General features: G+C 46.9%; 1 protein-coding gene across 7 annotated transcripts in view; it reads right to left on the bottom strand.

Annotated features, from left to right (window-relative positions):
* The window catches only part of CNOT3 (CCR4-NOT transcription complex subunit 3), a 1079590-nt gene that overhangs the window by 149030 nt on the left and 906613 nt on the right, over positions 1-23947 (bottom strand). For all 7 annotated transcript variants that reach the window (XM_085616418.1, XM_085616421.1, XM_085616419.1 and 4 more), the window contains one exon: positions 22889-22988. In XM_085616418.1, the coding sequence (XP_085472544.1) occupies positions 22889-22988 (100 nt within the window). The remainder of the gene's footprint in view (positions 1-22888; positions 22989-23947) is intronic.

Genomic DNA, 23947 nt, shown 5'->3' with positions numbered 1-23947 from the left:
GAGTATGTGCCAGAGGGTAGTGTTAAGCATTTGTTGTAAAGCCTTACAGCTCGCCCACACTACCACAAATAGAGAGTAAGGTGCTATCTACTTTTATCTCTGCCTACCTTTGGGGTTCCACTTGACTCTGTACACACTATACCTCATTTTGGTATAGTATATACGAAGCCAGCTTACTACAAGGACCGTTTGCCTTGTCTGTTGGCTTCCTGGGGTTCTCCGCATTCTATGTGTCCTGTGGGAACCTCTCAGGCTACCTTCTACCCTTTCTTTGCATATGTGGCCCTCTGACACCCATTTGCTCCTTGGTGCACTCTGAAGGGGGGGCTGATCCTGTGATTCCTCTTCCCAATCCCAGTCTCCGGCGTATGAGTGAGCAGTGCGCTTGTGTACGGAGCTTCTTGGGAAGGAGGGGGGCATGCTTCTGTGACCCTTGGATGTATTGGCCCTGTGATCTCATTCTCTTCTGCGTCTGTTCATTGTTGACGAGATGACTTTTTTGAGCACTATACTTCTGCTCCTGTATGGGGAGGTTTTGGTGTGCAGCCCCCCTCCTTCCGTTCTTCTTCACTCCTATCGCCTTAGCTAACCCCCTCAGGCCAGTGCAGGTGGGGGAGCTCTGGTCGATGTTTTCGGTGGGTTTTGCCTGTTTAGTGCCGATCTTTCAGGCTAGATGCCAGCGGCCAAGCGATCCTTCCGATTGCTACTCTAGCTTTCCTGGCGGACCGTTCACCTGATTGCCTCTTGTGACGGGCTGGGGGAGGGCTTGAGTACGGCTTGAGGAGGCTGGTGGTTTATATGGGTGCAAAGCTGGGTGAGCGGAGCGCCGCCACCCCCTACAAGCCACACTTAAACTGTGTGTGCCACCTCCGTAGGGCTTGCCGGGGCGCTCTCTCCGTGGCAGAGCTCGAAGGCCACCTTGCTCGCTCTAGCGCTCTTTTCAGATGCTTATTGGATGGTAGTTCTCCCCCCGCCGCCACTTTTTGGCTTGCCGACCTCTCCCGCTTACCTCGCTCATGAAGGCTGGGCCAGGGGCTGGGAGATAAGCCAGTGTCAGATCAGGCCCCACCTTGGTTGCTTCACTGGCATGTTTGTCAGCCAACCCACCAGGTACCCCTTCCGGTGGGTGGGCAGTTGTGGTTTGGAAGGTGTGTGTGTGTGTCTGTGTAGGGGGGGGGGGGGCTGCAAGCAGCAGAGCAGCCAGATCAGGCGCCGGCCCGGTCCTCTACAGTGTTCTGCCACTAGGTGAATGTGATATTCTAAAGCCCAGTGGCACATCTGTTGTGCAATCAGAGGCAGAAATGTGTGTGTGTGTGTCTGTGTGTCTGTGTGTGTGTGTGTCTGTGTGTCTGTGTGTCTGTGTGTCTGTGTGTCTGTGTGTCTGTGTGTGTCTGTGTGTGTCTGTGTGTCTGTGTGTGTCTGTGTGTCTGTGTGTCTGTGTGTCTGTGTGTCTGTGTGTCTGTGTGTCTGTGTGTCTCTGTGTGTCTCTGTGTCTCTGTGTCTCTGTGTCTCTGTGTCTCTGTGTCTCTGTGTCTCTGTGTCTCTGTGTCTCTGTGTCTCTGTGTCTGTGTGTGTGTGTGTGTGTGTGTGTGTGTGTGTGTGTGTGTGTGTGTGTGTGTGTGTGTGTGTGTGTGTGTGTGTGTGTGTGTGTGTGTGTGTGTGTGTGTGTGTGTGTGTGTGTGTGTGTGTGTTGGGGGGCAAGGGAGGGTAGGGGACAGACTTCTTACTGTGGCACAAGTAGTATGAATGAAATGTCCACTCATGGCCTGATAAGGGATCTCAAAAGAGCAAACTTATCCTCTCAATGGTTGAAAAAGAACAAAGGCCATTGTGAAGAAAGAGTAACTGACTTTGTTTTGCCACTGGTGTTCATTATGCGTATATGAAGCTACTGCCACCTTACCCACTTGGCTGGCAAGGTTATCTGTACACTCCTGTGTCAGAAAACTTCTCCAATGAGTTTAGACACGTTGTACACTCACTGAAGTGTCACTTACCCTAGATATTTCGGTCTCATGCAAATGACATTCATTCACCATAAGGGTGAAACGGGCAAGTTTTCATGCATTATTTTGCATCATTTATTTTACTGAATGAAACCAAAATATGCTGAAAAACATTTCAGGTATGTGTTCCAATGAATTAAGGGTTTATGTTTCACTTAGAAATGCGGAGACTAAGTCTGATATTTTATACCACCAGAATCCTCAAAGGAAAAGAAAGCCTTTAATTCAAACAACCATAATTAATTTTCTATGTAGGTCTTCTTGGGCATGTTGTTATTGAACTCCAGAAATGAGAGTTCTTCTAGTGATGGAAGTGTATAACTTCGCCAACGTGGGAATCCCAATGTTGATTACTTGAAGGTTTAGTATTTCAACACTGTTTATTACCATATTTTAACAGGGGTCTTAGGGGATAACTTATAACCTTCCTTTCACCTGTTTGTTCGGACTGAAGAACAAATTATTTACCTTCGGTAACGATATATCTGTAAGAAACATTAGTTGGTGAGATTCCTTACCTTAGAATTACCCCCAGGCGTCAGACAAGTTTTCGTCAGCAGTACCCCTGCGCGTCAGAAGGTGGTGTCATGCGGCTCCACGTCCGTCGTTGGCATCATGGTTACCGAGATGATTGCGCAGCAGCTACTTTGACGACGCCCTCGCACGCTGACGTCAGTTCTGTACACTGACTTTCCGCGCCAGTAACGCACAGCCATGCAAGATACTGACCACTGGTGCATTGAAACTAGGGCCCTGAAAGGGATGACCTTAACCCTAGAAATCAGTTTGCAGAACGGGGAGGATGGGTGGGGCAGTTTGGAATCTATCACTAACTAATGTTTCTTACAGATATATCGTTACCGAAGGTAAGCAACTTGTTCATCTGAAAGAAACACGTTAGTGATAGATTCCTTACCTTAGAATAGATACCCCTGCAATACCAACCCCGGAGAAGGGTCTGCGAACCAAGATCACACCAGGAAGTCCCAGAGAATAGACCAGTCAAAGAAGAAGTCTCTCCGGACTTGGCTGTCCAGGCAATAGTGCTTAGTAAAACTGTGCAGCGAGGCCCACGTTGCTGCCTGACAGATGTCTTGTAAGGGGACACCACATCCCAATGCCGTAGTGGCAGCCGTCGCCCTGGTGGAATGGGAGTGCAGCACCACCGGAGGCTCCTTTTTTGCCAGAGAATAACAGGCTTTAATACACAAGACGACCCATCTGGAGATAGTCCACATGTGTATGGCCCGACCTTTCTTGGCGCCAACGTAGCCAACAAAGAGCTGGTCATCCACCCGTAACTGTTGTGTGCGATTCAGGTAAAATGAGAGCGCACGTTTTGGGTCCAGATGGTGGAGCCTCTCTTCCTCTCTGGAAGGAAGCAGAGGCGGAAAGAAGGTGGACAAAGTGATGGTATGCCCAATGTGAAAGGCAGTGGCAACCTTTGGCAGAAAGGATGGACGTGTCCTGAGCACAACCTTGTCCGGATGGACAGACAGAAAAGGAGGTTTGTAAGAAAGAGCCTGGAGCTCACACTCTCGCAGCAGAGGTGATGGCAACCATGAAAGCAGCCTTCAGAGTTAACAGACGAAGAGGACAGTTGTGAAGAGGCTCAAAGGGAGCGCACATTAAATATGTGAGAACCAGGTTCAAGTCCCACTTTGGCATTACGAAGGGAATAGGAGGGGAGAGATGAGTGATGCTTTTGAGGAATCTATTAACAGCAGGGGACTTGAAAAGAGGGCTGATCAGGAAGCCTGAAAAAGCCCGAAATAGCAGAAAGGTAGCCCTTGATGGTGCCCAGAGCAGAACCCTGCTGGGCCAAAGAAAGAAGGTACAGTAGGACTTCAGAAAGAGGGGCAGAAAGGGGATCCACAGCCTTTGCTGTGCACCATGCCACAAACTTGTTCCACCTGCAGGCGTATACCAACTTAGTGGAGGGACAACTGGCTGCCAGAATGACATCACAAACTTAAGGAAGCAAGTCGAAAGGAATCAACTGCCGCTGCTCAATCTCCACGCAAAGAGGTGGAGACTGGACAGGTTTGGGTGGTCATACTGAGTAGCTCGGGATACCGAACCCTTAGAGCCCATTCCACAGCTACAAGAATGAGTTAGACCCGGTCGCGCCTGATCTTCAGCCCTCTAGGCAGAAGTGGTATAGGCGGAAAGGCGGACAACAGACCGCAACTCCACTTGCAATGAAAAGCGTCGCCTAGAGAGTGCCTCCTTGGAAATTCCCACACGCAGAACTGCAGACATTGCGTGTTCTCTTCGGTGGCGAATAGATCTAACCAAGGCTCTACCCACTGTTGAAAGAGACCTTGCGCCACGTCCGAGTTAAGAAGCCTTTCGTGATCCATCATGCATCTGCGGCTGAGTTCGTCCACCCTGGCATTCAGTGAATCTACCAGGTGTTGAACCACCAGGGAAATGCCTTGATGTTCCAGCCATGTCCGGAGGCGCAGAGCCTCCTGACATAGGGTCCACGACCCCACCCCGCCCTGTTTGTTGCAGTACCACATGGCAGTGGTGTTGTCTGAACACCTGCACTACTCTCCCCTTGACAGAGGGAAGGAAATGTCTTCAATGCAAGTCGGATCACCCGGAGCTCCAGAAGGTTGATATGGAGCCTGGAGTCCACCGGAGACCAGAGACCTCTGATCTCCGCCTCTCCCATGTGGCCAGCCCATCCCAGGAGGGACGCATCCGTCATCACTGTGTGCTCCTGTTGGGGAAGGGAGAGGGATCTGCCATTGACCCAATGCCGGTTCATGAGCCACCACTGCAACTGTTGTGCAGTGCCCTCCGAGATCTGGATGTAATCGGACAAGTTCCCCTGATGCTGCGCCCACTGGAACTACAAGTCTCACTGCAGAGCTCGCATATGCCATCTGGCATGATCGACCATCAAGATGCAGGAGGCCATGAGGCCCAGCAGCCTCAGGGTCATCCTGACCGAAACCCAGGATAGAGCCTGAAAGATCTGAATCAGAGCCTGAATATCCTGGACTCGCCGTCTCGGAGGATAGACCCGAAAGTGCGTTGTATCCAGAACCGCTCTGATTAAGAGGAGCTTCTGAAAAGGGATCAGGTGCGACTTCGGCACATTGATGGAGAACCCCAGCAAATGCAGGAGGTCGGCCATAGTCTGGAGGTGGGAGACGACTGCCCTAGGTGACCCCGCCTTCAACAGCCAGTCGTCGGGATAGGGGAAGACTGGAACCCCTGATCTGCGCAGATGAGCTGCGACCACCGCCATCTTTTTTGTGAACACCCGAGGGGCACTGGTAAGGCCAAAGGGGAGCACAGTAAACTGAAAGTGCTCGTGGCCTACCGTAAACCGCAGGTAACGCAGGTGGGCCGGCAGGACGGGAATGTGGAAATATGCTTCCTGCAGGTCCAACGCTACCATCCAGTCTCCAGGGTCGAGAGCAAACAAGACCTGGGCCAGAGTTAACATCTTGAACTTCTCCTTCCGGAGGAAGGGATTGACGACCCTGAGGTCCAATATATGACGCAGGCCCTTGTCCTTCTTGGCACCAGAAAGTAGTGGGAGTAACAACCATGTCCTACTTCTAGCGCAGGAACATGCTCAATGACCCCCTTGGCCAAGAGGGCCGTGACTTCCTTTTGAAGAAGTGCCAAATGATCCCCCACCATGCAGGGGTGGCATGGCTGGGGGGGTAGTCTCGAAGAGGAGGGAGTAGCCCCTTTGGACTATTTGTAAAACCCACCTGTCCGAAGTGATGGTGCGCCAGTGGGGGAGGTGATGGCGAATCCTGCCGCCCACTGGCATTTGATGGTCCTGAAAAACCGGGCTAGGAAGGTTTGGAGGCAGTGGTGGCTGGGGTGGAGGTGGACTGACCCGCCCGCTGGCCCTCTGACCCGGCTCGGCGGGTCCCGCGACCGCGCGGAGACTGTTGCTGCGCAGGCCTGTGGCTCTGAAGCAAACGTGGCAGGGCGCCCCTTCTGTGGCCACGAAAGGAGAGAAAAACAAAAGGTGGAGGAGGGCGCGTGGCGGAAACGCCTAAGGACTTGGCCGTAGCCCGCAAGTCCTTAAAGCGCTCCAAAGCACTATCTGCTTTGTTGCCGAAAAGGAGAATGCCATCACAGGGCATGTCCATCAGAGTGTTCTGGACATCCCCAGATAAACCAGTTGTCCTCAGTCAGGTGTGGCGACGGAGCGCCACTCTCGTGGAAATTGCCCTGCCCAGCAAGTCAGAGGTGTCAAGGCCACAACGAATAGTGAACCTGGCTGCATCCCTCCCTTCAGCAATAGCTCGAGAGAGCACTGGCCGGGCCTCCTCCGGACGTTGAGGCAGCACGCATGCCACCGTATCCCACACAGAGTGGGAATAATGGCCCAAGAGGCATGCGGTGTTCACAGATCGCAGCCCTGAACTGGTGGAAAAAAAAATCTAACCGAAATGCTCCAGTTTCCTGGATTACCTGTCCAGTTTCTTGGATTCCCTGTCCGGAGGTGCGGTAGGGAATGCGCTCGGGGACGCAGAGGCTTGGACAACCAAGCTCTCACGAGTGGGGTGTTGGGAAAGGAAAAAGGGGGTCGCCCGGGGCCGGGCGATGACGACGGGCCACGTTCCTACCCACAGGAGTCCTTCTGTTGGGCCTGGACCAGGTGCCCAAAAGAACGTCCGAAAGTGCATTGTTAAAAGGCAGTATTGGCTCCGCAGAGGTAGCTGCCGGCTGAAGCACTTCTCTCAGCACGTTAGTCCTGATGGCCACTGTAGGGAGCTCGAGGTGGAGGGCCTCGGCCGCCCTACGAAACACCACTGCGTAACTTGCACCCTCCTTCGTATCCACAGTAGGAGTCATCAGCATGCCAAGGTCAGGAGAGGTATCAAGACCACTGGCCTCCCCCAACTTCTCTGCCCAGTCCGGGTCAACCTCACATTGTGCTGTAAGAGGGTCTTCAGACCCCTCCCAGTCCTCCCCTTCCTCCACAGCCTGATTAACAGGCCGAAAATAAGGAGGAGGAACATAGGGATAGAAATCCCCCATCGGTGTCGGAATCGGCATCGAGCGACATAGGTCCGGCGCAGTGTCCAAATCGGGGCTGAAACCGGGAGTGACGTCGTCCGGTGGGCCGGGCGACAGCGGGCGTGGTGCCGGTGGGGTCGACATCGGTGGTGGTGTTACAAGGTCAACTGGCGTCGACTGGGATCAGAGCCATGATCCATGGGGGTCCTGTGGCGCCGGGGCCGATAGCGATGCCGGAGCTGCCGGCAGTAAAGAGCTAGGACCCCCAGTTGGGCCCTGGGGGCCCGAAGGCGCACCGGCAGGGCTCGACAGCCCACAGAGGAGAAGCCATGGCTGACAAATTTTTGCAGCTGGGCTGGAGTCGCCAACAGACCCGGGTAGGTCGGCTGCGACTGCATAGGCTCTGCCGGAGCTGCGGGGGAGGCATCACCCACACCCTCAGCTGCGTCACGCGAGGGGAAGTCGGAGAGCGATGGTGCTTCTTCGACTTCTTTTATCTATTTGCACGAATTACGGGTTATAAGGTTATGTGATATATTTACTTATTTTTTTATATAGAATATGGCGCTCACATATTTGAGTAATGTTTCTTATGGCTTTAAATGGGGACAGGTCTCTATTGTGCAAATGTTTCTTCTTGAATCCGCTTTACATGGGTCACAATACACTCTTAAGATGCGAAGAGTGGCATGGAGTGGTGGACACTGGGAGATTTAAGTAGTATTTCCCCTATTGTGCTAAATTTGAGCTGTACATTATATATATCTTTATTAACAGCCTTGAGAAAGTCGTCTTACGACGAAACACGTGTCGGCTGTACGTATGCTTCATCTACGTGTCAACATATCAAGAACTGATCCACTTATGATATAGACTTTGTCATACTGTATTCTATAACTGCATTTTTTTAAATTACATTTTTGAGTGACAACAGTCAGTTGGAACTGTGTCGTGCTGTGCTCTGTCATTTACGTTTTCAATTAAGGTTTTTGGAGAAAGTTTTCTTCATTTACTGGGTAACACTCTTGGTGGCACTGTGTTTACATTGAGCACGCCCTAAGACTTAGTGAACTCACGCCTGCACACTTAACAGAGTTGCTGGCTATTCTCTCAAACCACTGCCATCATTTGTATATGACGTTTTCATGTGGCATTGTTGTGCACTCTGTTATTGCTTAATATTGTAAAGTACCATTTTGTTGAATCATGTCGAACTTTAAGGATGATAGCGACAAACTACTTGAAGAATTGTTCCATAATAAAAGTAATGTGACTGCAACTACCTCCGCGAATAAGGGGGAAGGTTTGAAAGGGAACTTTCAAAAGAGAGGCTACGCAAGCAAGTTATCAAAATGGTGGGACGCTACTATACTAAAAAAAGTACATTAGATGAAACAAGTTCCCCGTGGCCTGGGGATTATTATCTTCCTGTCATTCGAGGACTTAAGTGAGGACTTCCTATTAGAATGGGAGGACCTCAGATCGAGTTCTTCTTATGGCATGATGTATATTAAGCATGCCGAGAGGAAAAGTGAGCAGTTACTAATGGAGATTCAGACATTGGAGGAGGAGAACAGTCAGATTAGTTTACAGGATGCAACTGAGAAAAAATATAACATTTTAGAAGAAGTGCTAGTGAAACATCAGATTTATCTTAAGGATAAAAAGTCACGTAAACTAAAAATGGACGAAAATGGCTATAGATCAGGACAAGTATTTACGTTTGTGCGTAAATTTGATAACATCCAACTTAAATCCCCAGAAAGTTACCTCTAGCCTAGGTGATCTGGCCAGTGGAGCATCCAACAGTGAATCTGACATTTCGAGCATTAGAAGTGATAATAATGAAGGGCCATACCAGTATGAATACAGGGAAGTCAACAGGAGACCCAACTTCTACTTTTTTAAGGAAGTAGAAAGATATCGCAAAAGCAACAAGGTAGAATACAACAAATGCCTAAATGTGGCCGCAAGACCAGGAGGGGCTACAATAGATCAGTCAGAAACAGGAAAGGAGGGCTATCTAACCAGGTTCAAAACAGTGAAGAAATAGATTTATTACATGATATAGTTGGTTTAAATAATGTTGAAAATTATTTGAGTAATGATAAAACTGATGAAATTGTAATTGTAAACTTATCCCAACATGTATTGAGTCAAGATGAAATAAAAATGTTGTCCAAAGGTCTCAATTCTTGTCCAGCTTCTAGACCTGATTTTAATCAAAAACACAGATGTTTTTAAGCTTGTGCGCAAACTAAAATTAAAAAAGTCCTTTGCTCTCAATCCACGACTGTAATTGATCGATCAACTGCACACACGATACGTAGTGACAGGACTATTCAGTAAAATACAAAACATACAAACTATCTATTAATGAAGAGGAAAATGACAGATCTTAGTCTTCATAGTGGTCTCAAGACTAAATCTACCTTCCAACCAATGCTAGGGAGAGATAATGTGTTGGAAACTTTTCTTCGACTAGTTACCGCAGACCTGTATGTTTGGGAAGGAGCCTGGTCTTATTAATGACCAGGAGTTTAAATACTTATTTGTTCCAAATCCGGTGGCACCATGTTTGTATGTCCTACCCAAAATTCATAAACCTTGAGGATTTCCACCTGGTAGACCCATTATTTTGGTTCTTCTACAGAACACATTTCTGAATATATCTATCAGTTTCTCCAACCTTTGGTCAGAAATCTACCTTCATGTGTTCGATACCAAGGATTTGCTTAATCGACTGAGCGACTTGAATTCGACCGATGACTGTTGGTTTGTGATGCTAGACATCCGTTCTCTTTACACCTCAATTCCTACTGTCCTGTGGTTGGAAGCGGTAAAACATTTTTTGGCAAATAGTGATGCTTCCCTGTGGGAACCTACTGTGATGTTGTTAGGTATGATTGCCCTAGTTCTTGAGAACAATGTTTTTCTACGTAATGGTACCTGGTTTAAACAACACCAAGGGGTGGCCATGGGGTGAAACCTTTTGTCCTCCTTTGTGAATTTGTTTGTAGGCTGGATGGAGAAAACTTTCATCTGGTCTAAATATCCCGACTTGTTGATCAATTATGTAATTTATTGGGGGCGTTATATAGACGACATTCTGTTAATTTGGACTGGCGACACTAAGTTGTTACAGGACTTCTGTACTTTTTTGAAATTCCAATGCATGCAACATTGTTTTCACTGATCAGTTCAGTAGAGGTGAAATTGCTTTTCTTGATCTGAAACTATATGCTAAGGATGGTTCCATCCTATCTGTATTACATAGAAAACCCACTGCATGTAATGCAGTTTTACATGTGAACACCTCACACCCCAAATCTCAAATTAATTCCATACCGTTTGAGGAGCTTACACGTTTTAAAAGGAAACTGTAGTGAGAATGAGATCTTCAAGAAGGAGATGTATGATACAATCAGTAGGTTTAAAGCCAGAGGCTACAGCAACAAGATACTTGTCAAGGCCAAAAACAAGGCACCTGGTCTGAATCGGAATCAATTGATGACCTACAAACCAAAGCCAAAAAAGGGTACCAAATATAAAGAGAGTGTCTTTGATAACTCCATATAATTCATCCAGCCATGTGCTCTATAAAATTCTAAACAAGCACTGGCATATTTTACGGGTGGATCCTCTGCCCTGCTCTCTCAGCTACTACTCCAACTCTGTCATTAGATGTGAACACGGACGCTGTGGCTCTAAATCTTTGGATAGGTAATACGTTGGATACCATCGCGCCTGCAAAAATCGCTACATCACGCAGAGAATCCCCTTCGGCCCCATGGTTCTCGACTGAGCTATTGGCTGAAAAAAGTCATTGCAAAAAACTAGAGCGTCTCTGGCGGATAAACTATTCCATATCAGCAAAAATTTGCTACAAAGAAGCCTTGCGTGTTTTCCACAAATCCATAAAAAAAGCAAAACAATTGTTCTTTGTGTCCTCCATTCAGCAAGCTGAGCAATCTAGCAAAGAAGTTTTTAAAATTGTTCAATCCTTTTTTAAACCTCGTGCAATTGAAACTGAAGTGACTCCGTCGGAGAAACTCTGCGAGGACATCTTGGTCTTTTTTGATAAAAAGATCGAGAAAGTCTACGACACCTTCACCAGTCCCGAGCCCACAATCATGTCCGACACAAATGATAATGTGGCATCCCTCCCCGCCTTAGCTCAATTCCATCCTATTTCCCTCGCCGAGGCCAAAAGGGAACTACAAAAATGTAAATCAGGGGCTCCTGATGACCCATGCCCGCCCAAGCTCTGGAAAATGATGTCGGACTCAATTACCACCTCACTGTTACATATCTGGAACACATCCATTGCAACAGGTCTATTCCCCGATTGTTGGAAACATGCCACACTCCTGCCTTTAAAAAAGAAACCAAACGGTGCCCCGGATGATCTTAGCAATCTCCGGCCAATCTCCCTGTTGGCAGCCCCCGGCAAAATGCTCGAAAAACTGATACAGCGCCAACTAAACAGGTTTATAGAAGAAAGAGACATACTGCATGAAACCCAGTCAGGTTTCAGGGCGGGCTTTAGCACCGAGACCGCTCTGATAGAAGTGGCTGAGTTGATCAGGTGGTCTTTAGATTCAGGAGCATCGGCTATGTTGGTGCTCCTGGATCTATCTGCCGCTTTTGATACTGTGGATCATGGGAGGCTACTGTTAAGGCTAAAAAACACAGGCCTGGAAGATAAGGCTCTGGGCTGGCTACAGTCTTATCTCACTGATCGTACCCAGAAAGTAGCCTTGGGCCCCCTTTCTTCAAAACCCAAACCCCTCTGGTGTGGTGTCCCTCAGGGCTCGGCCCTCAGTCCATTACTTTTTAATATTTATCTGGCTCCACTCTTTTCTCTTATTGCTAAATGGGGCGTCAAGGCGATTTCATACGCCGATGACACACAACTAATTTTCCCCTTCTCGGATGTTTCAGAGGCAGCCTTCAGCAATATGAAGGGATGCTTGCGAGATGTTGCCAATTGGATGAATGCAAACAAACTCAAACTGAATGCGAGTAAGACGGAGGTCATCTTCTTTGGCAAACATACTCGGCCCCCCCCCAAGCCTGTGGTGGCCCTCCGAAATGGGTTTCCCTCCTCTACCCAGCACTAATGCGAAAAATCTGGGAGTAAGATGGGATGAGAGTCTTTCCTTCTCTCCACATATACAGCAGGTCTCTGCGTGCTGTCTCCATAAACTAAGAAACCTACGCAAATTTCTGTCCCTTCTGCCTGAAGACTGTCGCAAGACGGTGGTCCATGCTACAGTCACTTCCAGACTGGACTACGCAAACGGCCTCTACCTTGGCCTACCCAAATATCTGGTGCAACGATTGCAGATCGTGCAGAACGCGGCTGCGAGACTGCTAAAAAACATCCCTTTTAAACAGCATGTCTCTCCGCACTTGCGCGATCTGCATTGGCTCCCTGTAGCCTGCAGAATCAAGTTTAAAGCTCTAACTCTGGCGTTTAGAGCCCAAAAGGGGACCTGTCCCAACTATTTAAAGCTTAGACTCCCCAGATACTATCAGGAGAGATGCTTGCGCTCTAATTCACGACACCAGCTTTCTATCCCCCGCGCCAGGAGAGCCAGACTCGGAGGCAGATCCTTCTCTGCCTGCACGGCGACATTCTGGAACGCTCTACCGGCCAACATCCAATTGGCTCCAACGGAAGCCAGTTTTAAGAGGCAGCTAAAGACTTGGCTCTTTTCCCAGAATAACTAAACACTCCCTCCCCTTTCTCCGCCCATTCTGCCTGGAAAAATGATCACTCAGCGCCGGGACACCTCCTTGCGAGGTAGCTGTTCGCGCTATATAAATATCGGTATTATTATTATTATTATTATCCTGCTATCAGGGTTACGACTGAGAAACCTAGCATCATATATAAACTGGATCAGACCTTGCGGAATATTCTTAGTACGAGTTTTTACAATCCCAAGAAACGCAGGTGTGCTACACAGTGGTTGGGGATGCCGCCAGTTGGATTTTACAAATGTGGCCATTGTTCCATCTGTCCCTATACGTTGGATAAGACCAAGAGTTTTAGATAGAATATCCAAACATAACACAATATCAAATCATTCATGAATTGCAATACTAAATTCATGGTATATGCAAAATTTGTGTTTGTAATAACATCGATGTGAGCAGCACAATTAGACCAGTCAAGGAGAGGATACAAGAACACATACGGGCCATCAGAAATGTGAACACTGTGAGAAAGTGCTCTCTTTCGTGCATGGTATGCCCCCCCACTTTTTGCTGAATTGCTGATATACTTTGACTGAGTGTGCCCTGGGCTCCTGCCAATCGGATACCCAGGGCCTGTGTTCCTTCCCTAAAAATGCATTGAAGCCTAAACCCAATTGGCATCTCTTGCCACATGTCAGCCCCTTGTAAATGGTACCATAGGTACCCAGGGCACTGTGACCAGTGAAAGCCCCTAAGGACTGCAGCACTTATTGTGCCACCCTTAGAGGCCCTGCACCCTGAAAACAACACACACACACACACACACACACACACACACACACACACACACACACACACACACACACACACACACACACACACACACACACACACACACACACACACACACACACACACACACACACACACACACACACACACACACACACACACACACACACACACACACACACACACACACACACACACACACACACACACACACACAGAGTCTGGGTGCAGAACAAAACAAATATGCCCCATAACCACTGCCCTGGCATACATCAGTCACCCCTCTAGCTGGGTGCCCTATGCCAGTGGTGAGGGTACAGGTGCATGAGCTCTGTACCCCTACAGTACCCATGTCCATTCCTGGGCCCTATAAGTGCAGTGCTGCCATTAAGAGTATATGGTGCTGGGAGGTTGTTATTACGAATTCCCCAGCACCATAATGGCTGCACTGAAGACTGGGAAGTTTGGCATCAAACTTCTGAGCACATTAAACCCACACTGATGCCAGTGTGGGATTTAATGTAAAATGCACGACAGAAGGCATCTTAGAGATGCCCCCTTAAACTGCCCCCGGGAGAGGACTTGGCCTAACGGCGCTCGACCTCGGACCTGGGTTCAAGTCTCGGTAATAACGCTGAACAGCCTGTGATTCTGGGCAAATCATTTAATCTCCCCGTGCCGAACAAAAAAATGAATGTGTGTCCTCATGTAACATAATTGGTGCTATGTAAAGTGCTCTGATATCTGATTGGATTCGGGTCAAGTTCATGCTAAATAAAACTCTGCAAAAAAAAAAAAAAAGACCAACTCCCAGTGACCTGACTGAGTGGCTGCGCAGGCCGCCACCACCAGACATGTTTCTGGACCCCTGGGTCGAGAGCTTGTTGCTCTTGGGGGCCTGAAACAATGCACATCCTGGGACGAGGTGCCAAGTCTCCTCCCTCAGGATGGGCAGGGTTCACGAAGGAGAAGCTTTAAAGGCATGCTGCCTTTGTGAGCTTCTCCAGACCACTTGCTGTACTCAGCAACTGGTCCCCACTGGTTGTACCCCCCACCTTGGGCGGGAGACCCAGCGGCAAAAGAAGAGTGTGCCCACCTCTGCCAACTCCACCCCTAAGTTGGGGAAGGCGAGGTGAAGCACAACCTTGAGTCCCCGCTATCTTGAGGATGGGGTGACCCAGCCAACCAGGGACAGGCTCCTGCCCCCCTCCCACTGGAAAGTGGCAGAATAAGGGGGTGTACCCACCCCAGGGAAGGGACCCATTGGTCCCTGCCCTTTACCTACCTGTAACGCCCCTAAATTTAGCATTTAGGGGCACCCTGAATCTTCCTTCCTCAGATCCAGCAACCAAAAGTAAAGAAGGAGAAGGACGAGAAGCTGTGCACAGCTAACAAGAGGACGACGCCCAATGACTTGACCCAGCCTTACAGACCTGTCTCCCCTCGTACCTGCTCCTGCAAAACCCCAGCGTGGCCAGCAACCTCAAAAACCCTGGAGGACCTGCCTGCATTCACTCTTCAAGCTGTTTCTCCCATGAACACCGGATGTGTTTGAATGGCAGCTTCTGGTGCCAGCCATTAACTGCGAATCCAGCACACTCTGCACCCGCCAAGCCCGGCCTGTGTTTGAGTGAACAAACACCACGAGGAGGCCCCCCTCGGCGATCCTGACCTGAGATCCGGCGAACCGTGACCTGCCTCAAGCCGACACCTGCAGCCTCAATCCAGGAGACCCCCCCTACCGCGACCAGAGCAGGTAAGAAAATCCGACGTCTAAAGGCACCCCTGCACCCAACGCCCCATGGCCTTGTGTGCCCAACACAGTGGTGCCTAACCATCCCTCTACATCCCAACTTACCCTTCGAAGTGGTGGTCACTCCTGGAAGATCTTCGTCCCCGAGCCTGCAGTGTTTCTTTGTCTGAGAATCTCCATTGAATTCAACAGGGCACCCAACCTCAAAACTGCACCCGGCTGCCCTAGCGCCGCTGAGGGTCTCTCTTGGTGCTAACTTGGTCCCCAACGTAACCTGAGCTTAAACCTAGGAGCTTTGCTTCCACAACCCTGTGGCCTGCTTGCCAGCAGCCACCAACCAGAGTCCCCCTATCCCCGATAGGATAACATTGGGCCTCAAAACTCTGCACCCGGCCGCCAGAGTGACGCTGAAGGTACAACAACAGTGCATCACTGACCCTGGGAGACCCCCGAGTCTAACCCCAGAAACCTAACTCAAAAGACCGATGACTTACCTTGAAACCGATAACTCATTTTTCCTCGTAGGATAACATGGACACTTTTTCTCTCAAAAAGTTTTAGTGTCGACTTTTGAAAACTGCTAATATTCCTTAAAAATCAGTCGATTAACCAAAACTCATTTTCTCAACAGTTTCCAGGAAATGATCCAGTGCTGAATCCAGGATCCAGCACTGAGTAAGAAAAAGTAACGATAACCTAACTTACCTTCTAAGTGAATTGCCTCCCATAGGATAACATTGGCGATTCTAAGTGAAAAGGTTTCGACGTGACAACTTTTGAAATACAATAATATTCCTTAAAAATCATACCTATAACCAAAACGCATTTACTCACCTGTTTTCAGGAAATGTCCCAGGGCTGAATCTAGGATCCAGTCCTGTGGTTAGAAAAGTAATCTGAAAATTAATTAACTGCATTTTACTTAAAAAGCCCATTCAATTGAATGTACTTAACTGCAAAGTGTTGCAAACTGCTTTCTTAAACCTTTAATCAAAACCAGTACCAGTTATACTGCAATTCTGAACTGTGTTCAAACAAGTCAATTACTACTGCAATGTATTTATATGCTTACCTGTACCAGGCTTGCTTGGTTCTAGAAATAAAACAGTATATTGTTTATACAAAATAATTGGCCTAGAGTTCAGTTCTTGAGTGTCTGAGACCATTTGCTGACTGAGTGTGTACATCAAATACTTTACACTGTCCTCTGATACGGTCTTACTGCTCGACCAATGTAAGAAAGTGACTCTGTATATACTGTTCCCAAATAGGTACAGTGTGTACAGAGTCCACAGTCCCCAGAGGTTTGGCAGAGGCTAAAGTTAGATATAACCTTACTCTCTAAAGTGGTAGCTTGGTCAAGCAGTACGGCAGTATCAGAGGACAGTGTAAAGCATTTGTTGTACACACCCAGTCAGCAAATGGTCTCACACACTCAAGAAATGAACTCTAGGCCAATGGTTTTTGTATAAAAATATGTAGTTTTATTTTAGAACCAATAGGTATCAAAATATACTTTCTCAGATTGAGAGGCTTTAGATAAATACTTTTCAATAGGCAATAGACTTTTGAATATTATAGTTAGTGCTTGCAATATGCAACACAATTTCAAACACAATAATACATTGAGCTCAATGGGAATTTCTAGTTAAATGCAATTAGTTACTTTAAGGATTACTTTTCTAACCACAGGACTGGATCCTGGATTCAGTCCTGGGATATTCCCTGTAAACAACTGAGTAAAAGTGTTTTGGTTACAGTAGTGATTTTTAAGCAATATTTTGGTATTTTAAAAGTTGACACTTAAAAACTTTTTCTCACAGAATCACCAATGTTATCCTATGGGAGGAAATTCACTTAGCAGGTAAGTAGGGTTATCGTTACTTTTTCTAACTCAGTTTTGGATCCTGGATCCAGCACTGGTGCATCTCCTGTAAACAGTTGAAAGAATGCGTCTTAGTTATACAGGCGATTTTTAACGAATATTTGTACGTTTGCAAAATCGACAATTTGAAATTTTTTCAACCAAAACCAGGCAATGTTATCCTTTGGAAGGAAATTAAAATTATAGGTAAAGTATGTTCTTGTTATTTTTGTAATCCAGTGCTGGGCTCCTAGGTTCAGCACTGGGACATATATCTAAAACAGGTAAGTAATTACGTTTTCACAGTTGGTGCAATTTTGAAAGAATATTTGTAGTTTGCAAAAATCGACAGAAGAAATTTCACAGAAAAACAGTCAATGGTTTCCTATGGAAGAAAATTGGGTTAGCGCGAAGTATGGTTGTAATTAATTTTCTGGGTCAGTGCTGGGCACCACGATCCAGCACTGGGATTTCTCCTGATAGCAGGTGAGGATTTTCGTTTTCGTTACTCAGTTGGTTTTAGGTAAATATTTTAAAGCTTAGAAACTCCACACTTAGAAGGATTTCCAAGTGAAACCAGTCAATGTTACCCTATGGAAGAAAAGAGAATTATCGGCTTTGCGTAAGTACTTGTCTGGCAGAGTTAAGGTTCTGGGCATAGACTCAGGGGTCTCCCAGGGTCAGGTATGTAGTTTTTACACCCTCAGCGGCAAAGGGGCAGCCGGATGCAGAGCGAGTTAGGCCCAATGTTATCCTATGGGAGGCAGGGGGCCCTTGGTTGGTGGCTGCTGGCTAGCAGGTCATGCGGCTGTGGGAGCTGGGCTCCTGGTCACTTTCTCAGGGCAAATGGGGAAGTAGAGTAGAGATTGCACTGCCAGGAGCACTCAGGTAGCTGGGTGCAGGGTGCTTTTGAGCCATCGGGCGCTCAATGGATTGAAAAGGAGAAGCTCAAAAGCGAAAAAAGGCTGCAAGCTCGGGGACGAAGATTCTTCAGGTGTGACCACCACTTCGAGAGTTAAGTTGGGTAGTAGGAGGATAGTTAGGCACCCAGGAGTTGGGCACAGGGGGCCGCAGGGCGCCGGGGTGCCTTTTGGTGTCGGGAAATCTTACCCTCTGCTGGTCGCGGTTGGAGGGCTCCCTGGTTCTGAGGCTGCAGGCGTCGTCAGGAGCGTCGCGGTGGGTCCTTGGGTGCTGGATTCGGGGTCACAGTCGCCGGGGGGACATCCTCTGGGTCTTTGTCCACTCCAGGCTTGGCGGGTGCAGTGTGTGCAGGGTTCGCGGTTCCTGGCTGATGCCAGGAGTCAGTTACTTGCTTTGAGCAGTACCACTGCTCGGGGGAGTCCCAGTTGCTTAGAGTCACAAGTTAGCCAGGTCCTCCGGGTTTGTGAGGTTGCTGGCCACTGGAGATGCCGGGGTTTAGCAGGAGCAGGTTCGAGGGTCGACAGGCCGGTAGGGCTGGGGCCAAAGCAGTTGGTGTCTTCCTCTCGTTAGCAGCTGCATGGCAGGTCTTCTGGTTTCTTGATCTTCTTTGCTGTTTCAGAATCTGGATCTGAGGAAGGAAGGTTCAGGGTGCCCCTAAATACTGAATTTAGGGGGGGCGTTACAGGTAGGTAAAGGGCAGGGACCAATGGGTTTCTACCCTGGGGTGGGTACACACCCTATCCCGCCAGAGTGGGGGTCAGAACCGGTAGGGGCCAGTTGCTGAGTACATCAAGAGGCCTGGAGAAGCTTACAAAGGCGGCATGCCTTTAAAGCTTCCCCTGCCCATCCTCAGGGAGGAGACCTAGCACCTCGCCCAGGATGTGCATTGCTGCAGGCCCAGGAGAGCGGGTGGCTCTCTACCCAGGGGTCCAGCAACATGTTTGCTGTGTGGCAGCCTAGGCAGCCCCTCAGACAAGACGCGGATTGTAGGTTAGGTTCAGGGGGCATCTCCAAGATGCCCTCTGTCATGCATTGTACATTAAATCCCACTGGCATCAGTGCGGGTTTAATGTGCTGAGAAGTTTGATACCAAACTTCTCAGTCTTCAGTGTTGCCATCATGGTGCTGTGGAGTTCGTGTTGACCATCCCCCAGCACCATATACTCTTGGATGGCAGCACTGCACTTACAGTGCCCAGGAATGGACCTGGGCACTGTAGGGGTACAGGGCACCTGCACCCACACCACTGGCATAGGGCACCCAGCTAGAGGGGTGGCTGATGTATGCCAGGGCAGTGTGTGTTGTGGGCATGGCACACATGGATGTGTGCCATGTCGACTCTCTGTTTTGTTCTGCACCCAGACACTCAGCCTGCAAGGGCAGTGTGTGAGAGTTTGGGTACAGGGACTCTAAGGGTGGCACAATAAGAGCTACAGCCCTTAGGGGTCTTCTCTGGTCACAAGGCCTTGGGTGCCCAGTGTGCCATTTACCAGGGGCTGACATGTGGCCAGAGATGCCAATTGGGTTTAGGTTTCAACACAGTTTTAGGGAAGGAACATAGGCCCTGGGTACCTGACTGGCAGGAGCCCAGGGCACACTCAGTCAAAGTACATCAGCAATTCAGCAAAAAGTGGTGGCATACCATGCAAGAAAGATGGCACTTTCTCACAACCAAGTTACTACTTTAGAGAGTAAGGTTCTATCTAAGTTTAACCTCTGCCAAACCTCTGGAGACACTTGGACTCTATACACACTGTACCTCACTTTGGTGCAGTATATATAGAGCCAGTTTCTTACAAACACCAACTATCCTCTAGCTGCACATTTTAATGCAATGTATGGTCTAGCAGAGCTCTCTCGTTTGAGATTTCATGGGTTCGATACAGTTGCAGATAATCCTGGAAGGGGTGATAAGGTACACTGCTTATGTAAACTGGAGGCCTCTTGGATTTGTAAATTGAGAACATTTGACAATAGTCTCAATATTGATAGAGAGATGTTTGTATTTATTAAGGATTGAGTTGGAACCTTACATATGCATTGTGCACTACTCTTTAGTCCGCGATAAACAGTATTGAGTCTGCTTGACAAACCGGTCTGTTTCTATCACATGTATCTAGTGTATCACACTTGCTTGTTGTAATCTTTTATGTACTTTGTAATACTAGATCGATTTTTGAAGACCAGCCAAGTATACTGCCTCATGTCTACTGAGATTTCTCTGGATCTATAATGCCCGTCAAAATGTATGTTCTGTTTGATGTTATTATGTGTAACATGCTTTATATTAGGTTGCTGTAGGATGTTTGGTTATACATATAGCAGTCTTTAAATTTGTCATGTTATATGATGATGATTTGGGACTAAATATGAATTGTCTGCTAATTGTCACAGCATGTTTCTACACCTTTGGAAGGTCTGAAGGGCTGTTTCCTTGACTCTGCTCTTACTGTCAACACTGTAGTGCATAGGAATTCTTCACCAAATGTATGACATACGAGTTCTGTTGGGCTACCATACTAATTTACATAGTATTATTGCAGTTCTAATGCTCGTTTGAATATGAGGCATTCAGGTTTTCATCCTTATCACAGGATTTAGCATGGTGTGTGCCATGCCGGCCTGAATGTACAATACGTCCCTAAGTTCAACTAACGTAAGGTTGAACTTGATAAAAATGTACCCGTTGTTGTAAAATTCTGTAAGTAAGCTGCTTTCGAAAAGGTGTCTGTGTTGCGGCACTTTAATCTGATTTACAATGTCCGCTAGTGGAGAATTATTTGCGTGCCTGTAGCTTCAACACTACGGTTACATTTGCAAATTGCATGCTAGGGCACCTAATATCTTGACATGTGCTTTTACGATGATCATGCCTTTTTGACGATAGACTGTAGTAGGATATAGCGTTTTGAACTACTATAATGGCGATGGTTCCGCGCATATCACGTAACTGAACCACGCCCTCTTTCCACGTCGTGGACGTAATGTGCGCGCCCACAAAGTACTTAAACTCGAACGCTGCAATGGAGGTTCAAGAACTTTATCGAATGAGAGCAGGGAGCAGCGCGCACATGGGCGAGTTTCGTTTAACTTTTGTATGCTGCGATTGGTTATACAATAAGATTTAGACCTTTAGTCTTACATGTCAACAGTTGTACTTTTATTGCCTTTTTTCTATTCTTTACTAGACTGTTACGGAAGACGCCTGTCTTCCTAGAGGCTCGATACACTGCCTCTTCTCGTCTACTATAACGAGTTTTCTAGCTCATCTGCTGGTAGGAGGTAAGACTGGGTAGATTATATGCGCATATCCACCTCGATGGGCTCTCCACTCGAGTGAATTAGCATTCTCTCATTATAATTGCCACTCAGGCTTGTGCCAGCTGTACTCTTTCACCCCCGCCCCTCCTTCACCAAGTTCCACTCAGACTTGACAATGTGAGTGATAAGTCTAGCTTTTGACATACTTTTGGTTACTTTACACGCTGGCTAAGCCATTTTTAAACTGGTTACCTTATAACAACGTGGCGCTCTGGATAGAAGATATGTAGACAAGCTCCATGTTGTGAATTTCATACTTAAGGGTCTTACTTGTTCCTATTTGAGAACCCAATTGGGTTTCCTTCTAAAATATCTTCTCTTTAGAAACGAACAGGGTTTTTACCGTCTAAAGTTTATAATTACGTTTTTCCACAGAGACTATTTTTGTACCTTGGGGCGAAACTTTGCATTTCATCGATACTTATGGAATGGAGTGATATCCCCGAACCCCTTAAAATTAAAAGAAAAAGGTATTCAAATTGATTAAGTTCTCTTATTTGGACACTATCTGTACCAAAACTGAGGTAATTGTTAGAGTACATGATTCTCCTTCTCTCTTTTATCATCTTTTTCCCCCTTTGGTCTACTTTTTTTCTTTTTGTCTGAATTCTAGAGCCTTGAGGGCTGACTTTCTTTTTCACCTTATTTCTTTTCCCTTTTTGCATGAATTACAGGTTATAAGGTTTTGTGATATATTCACTTATTTTTTTACATAGATTATGGTGCTTACATATTTGAGCAATGTTTCTTATGGCTTTTAATGGGCTCTTGTCTCTATTGTGCAAACATTTCTTCTTGAATCCGCTTTACATGGGTCACAATACACTCTTAAGATGCTAAGATTGGCATGGAGTGGTTGACACTGGGAGATTTAAGTAGTATTTCTCCTATTGTGCTAAATTTGAGCTGTACATGATGTATCTTTATCAACAGCCTTGAGAAAGTCGTCTTATGACGAAACACGTGTTGGCTGTATGTATGCTTCATTTACGTGTCAACATACCAATAACTGATCCATTTATAATATAGATTGTCATACTGTTTGTTCTATAACTGCATTTTTTAAAATTACATTTTTAACAGACACCATAGTCAGTTGGACTGTTTGTTACATTTCCAATTAAGGTTTTTGGAGAAAGTTTTTTTCATTTACTGGGTAACACTGTTGGTGGAACAGTGTTTACATTGCGCACGCCCTAAGACTTAGTGAACTCACACCTGCAAACTTAAGAGGTGCTGGCTATTCTCTCAAACCACTGCCATCATTTGTATAGGACATAAGAATATAAACTATGCAACAACCTTGAGCAAATATTGAAATACCTTCAATGTTAGTCACTGAATGGCACACCTCCTCTAAGCAGGTAAGAAAAGTGCCCAGAAATAATTGTGAATGTTCATCTTCAAATGTGCTCTTTAGAAAGAATACTGTCTGGGATGCAATATGACCAAACATTGAAGAAAGGAAGTGATCTGTCACCACACCGTAGCAGGAAGATGTTACCCTATTAAAATTAAACTTACCCCGGTCATTGAGGTGTGCAGATGTCACTGGATCTTCCAGGTTGGAACTAATTGCTGCTCGCTCTGCCATAGACTTCAGTGAGCTGAGGGGCTCAGGGGCCTGAAAATCAAGAGTGAAAATAGTTAAAGCAACAGACAGCAAAAATAAAAGGTGTCTAACAGTTAATATGGTACAAGAAAGGGACCTTTCGGAGTAAGAGTAAACATGCCATGAAATATTTGCATAAAATTATTTTGTATGAGCAAATTAGGATTTATTTTATTAGTACTGAGGCAGATTTTCACTGGTTCCACCAATGATCCAGGAATACCATCTGTGATCGGCCTGACCTCTGCAGTTTTTATGATGATCAAGTGTCTCTGGTCAACCATGGAAGCTCGAATTGGACTCAGAAGCACAGGAATTCAGAAAAAGTGTGCTTCCTACACTTCTGATTGTTTCCTTAGGGTGAAATAGGAAGGAAACAAAAAGGGCCACAGGCTGCACTATAATCGTCATGCTTTTTAAAAGAGCCGCTGAGAGCTCTGGAGGACAAGCAAAGAAACTGCACTCATCTAAAATTCAGACTACTATCTTCCATTGTTCTCTTAAGCACATCAAAGACGAGATTAACTGCTTTAACATTAGGGGAGCAGCAGATTCCGGACTTAAAATATTCCTAGGCCCCAGACTGGATTAAACAGCTTTCATAGCATCACTCCCAGGCTCCACTCCGTAGCTTCGTTTTGACTTTGTTCAGCCCCAGAAGTCACGGATTGGAGTTGCATATAAGCGACACCTTGGGGTCCAACGTCTGTTCCTATCTTTACTCTTTCAGTCCCCTCAGACACGCCGCACATTACTATAGGAAAAACTAATGGACAGATCTTTAATTTGAGAATTTTGTACACAGGTATTACAAAAAGCCTGATTTTATATGGTCACGTCAAAGTTTTGGACAGATGCTGCTGGTTTTTCGACTTCGTGTGCAAAGAGGCCTGCTATCCAGACATCGGTGACAATGCCCTGACCATTAAACATGTACGTTGATTGACTCATACTCAACTGGCACATGCTAA

Source organism: Triturus cristatus, chromosome 7 (genome assembly GCF_964204655.1).
Source record: "Triturus cristatus chromosome 7, aTriCri1.1, whole genome shotgun sequence".
In the NCBI taxonomy this organism is placed as follows: Eukaryota; Metazoa; Chordata; class Amphibia; order Caudata; family Salamandridae; genus Triturus; species Triturus cristatus.
Note: the sequence above shows the minus strand (reverse complement) of the source record. Positions and strands in the feature narration are given on the sequence as shown.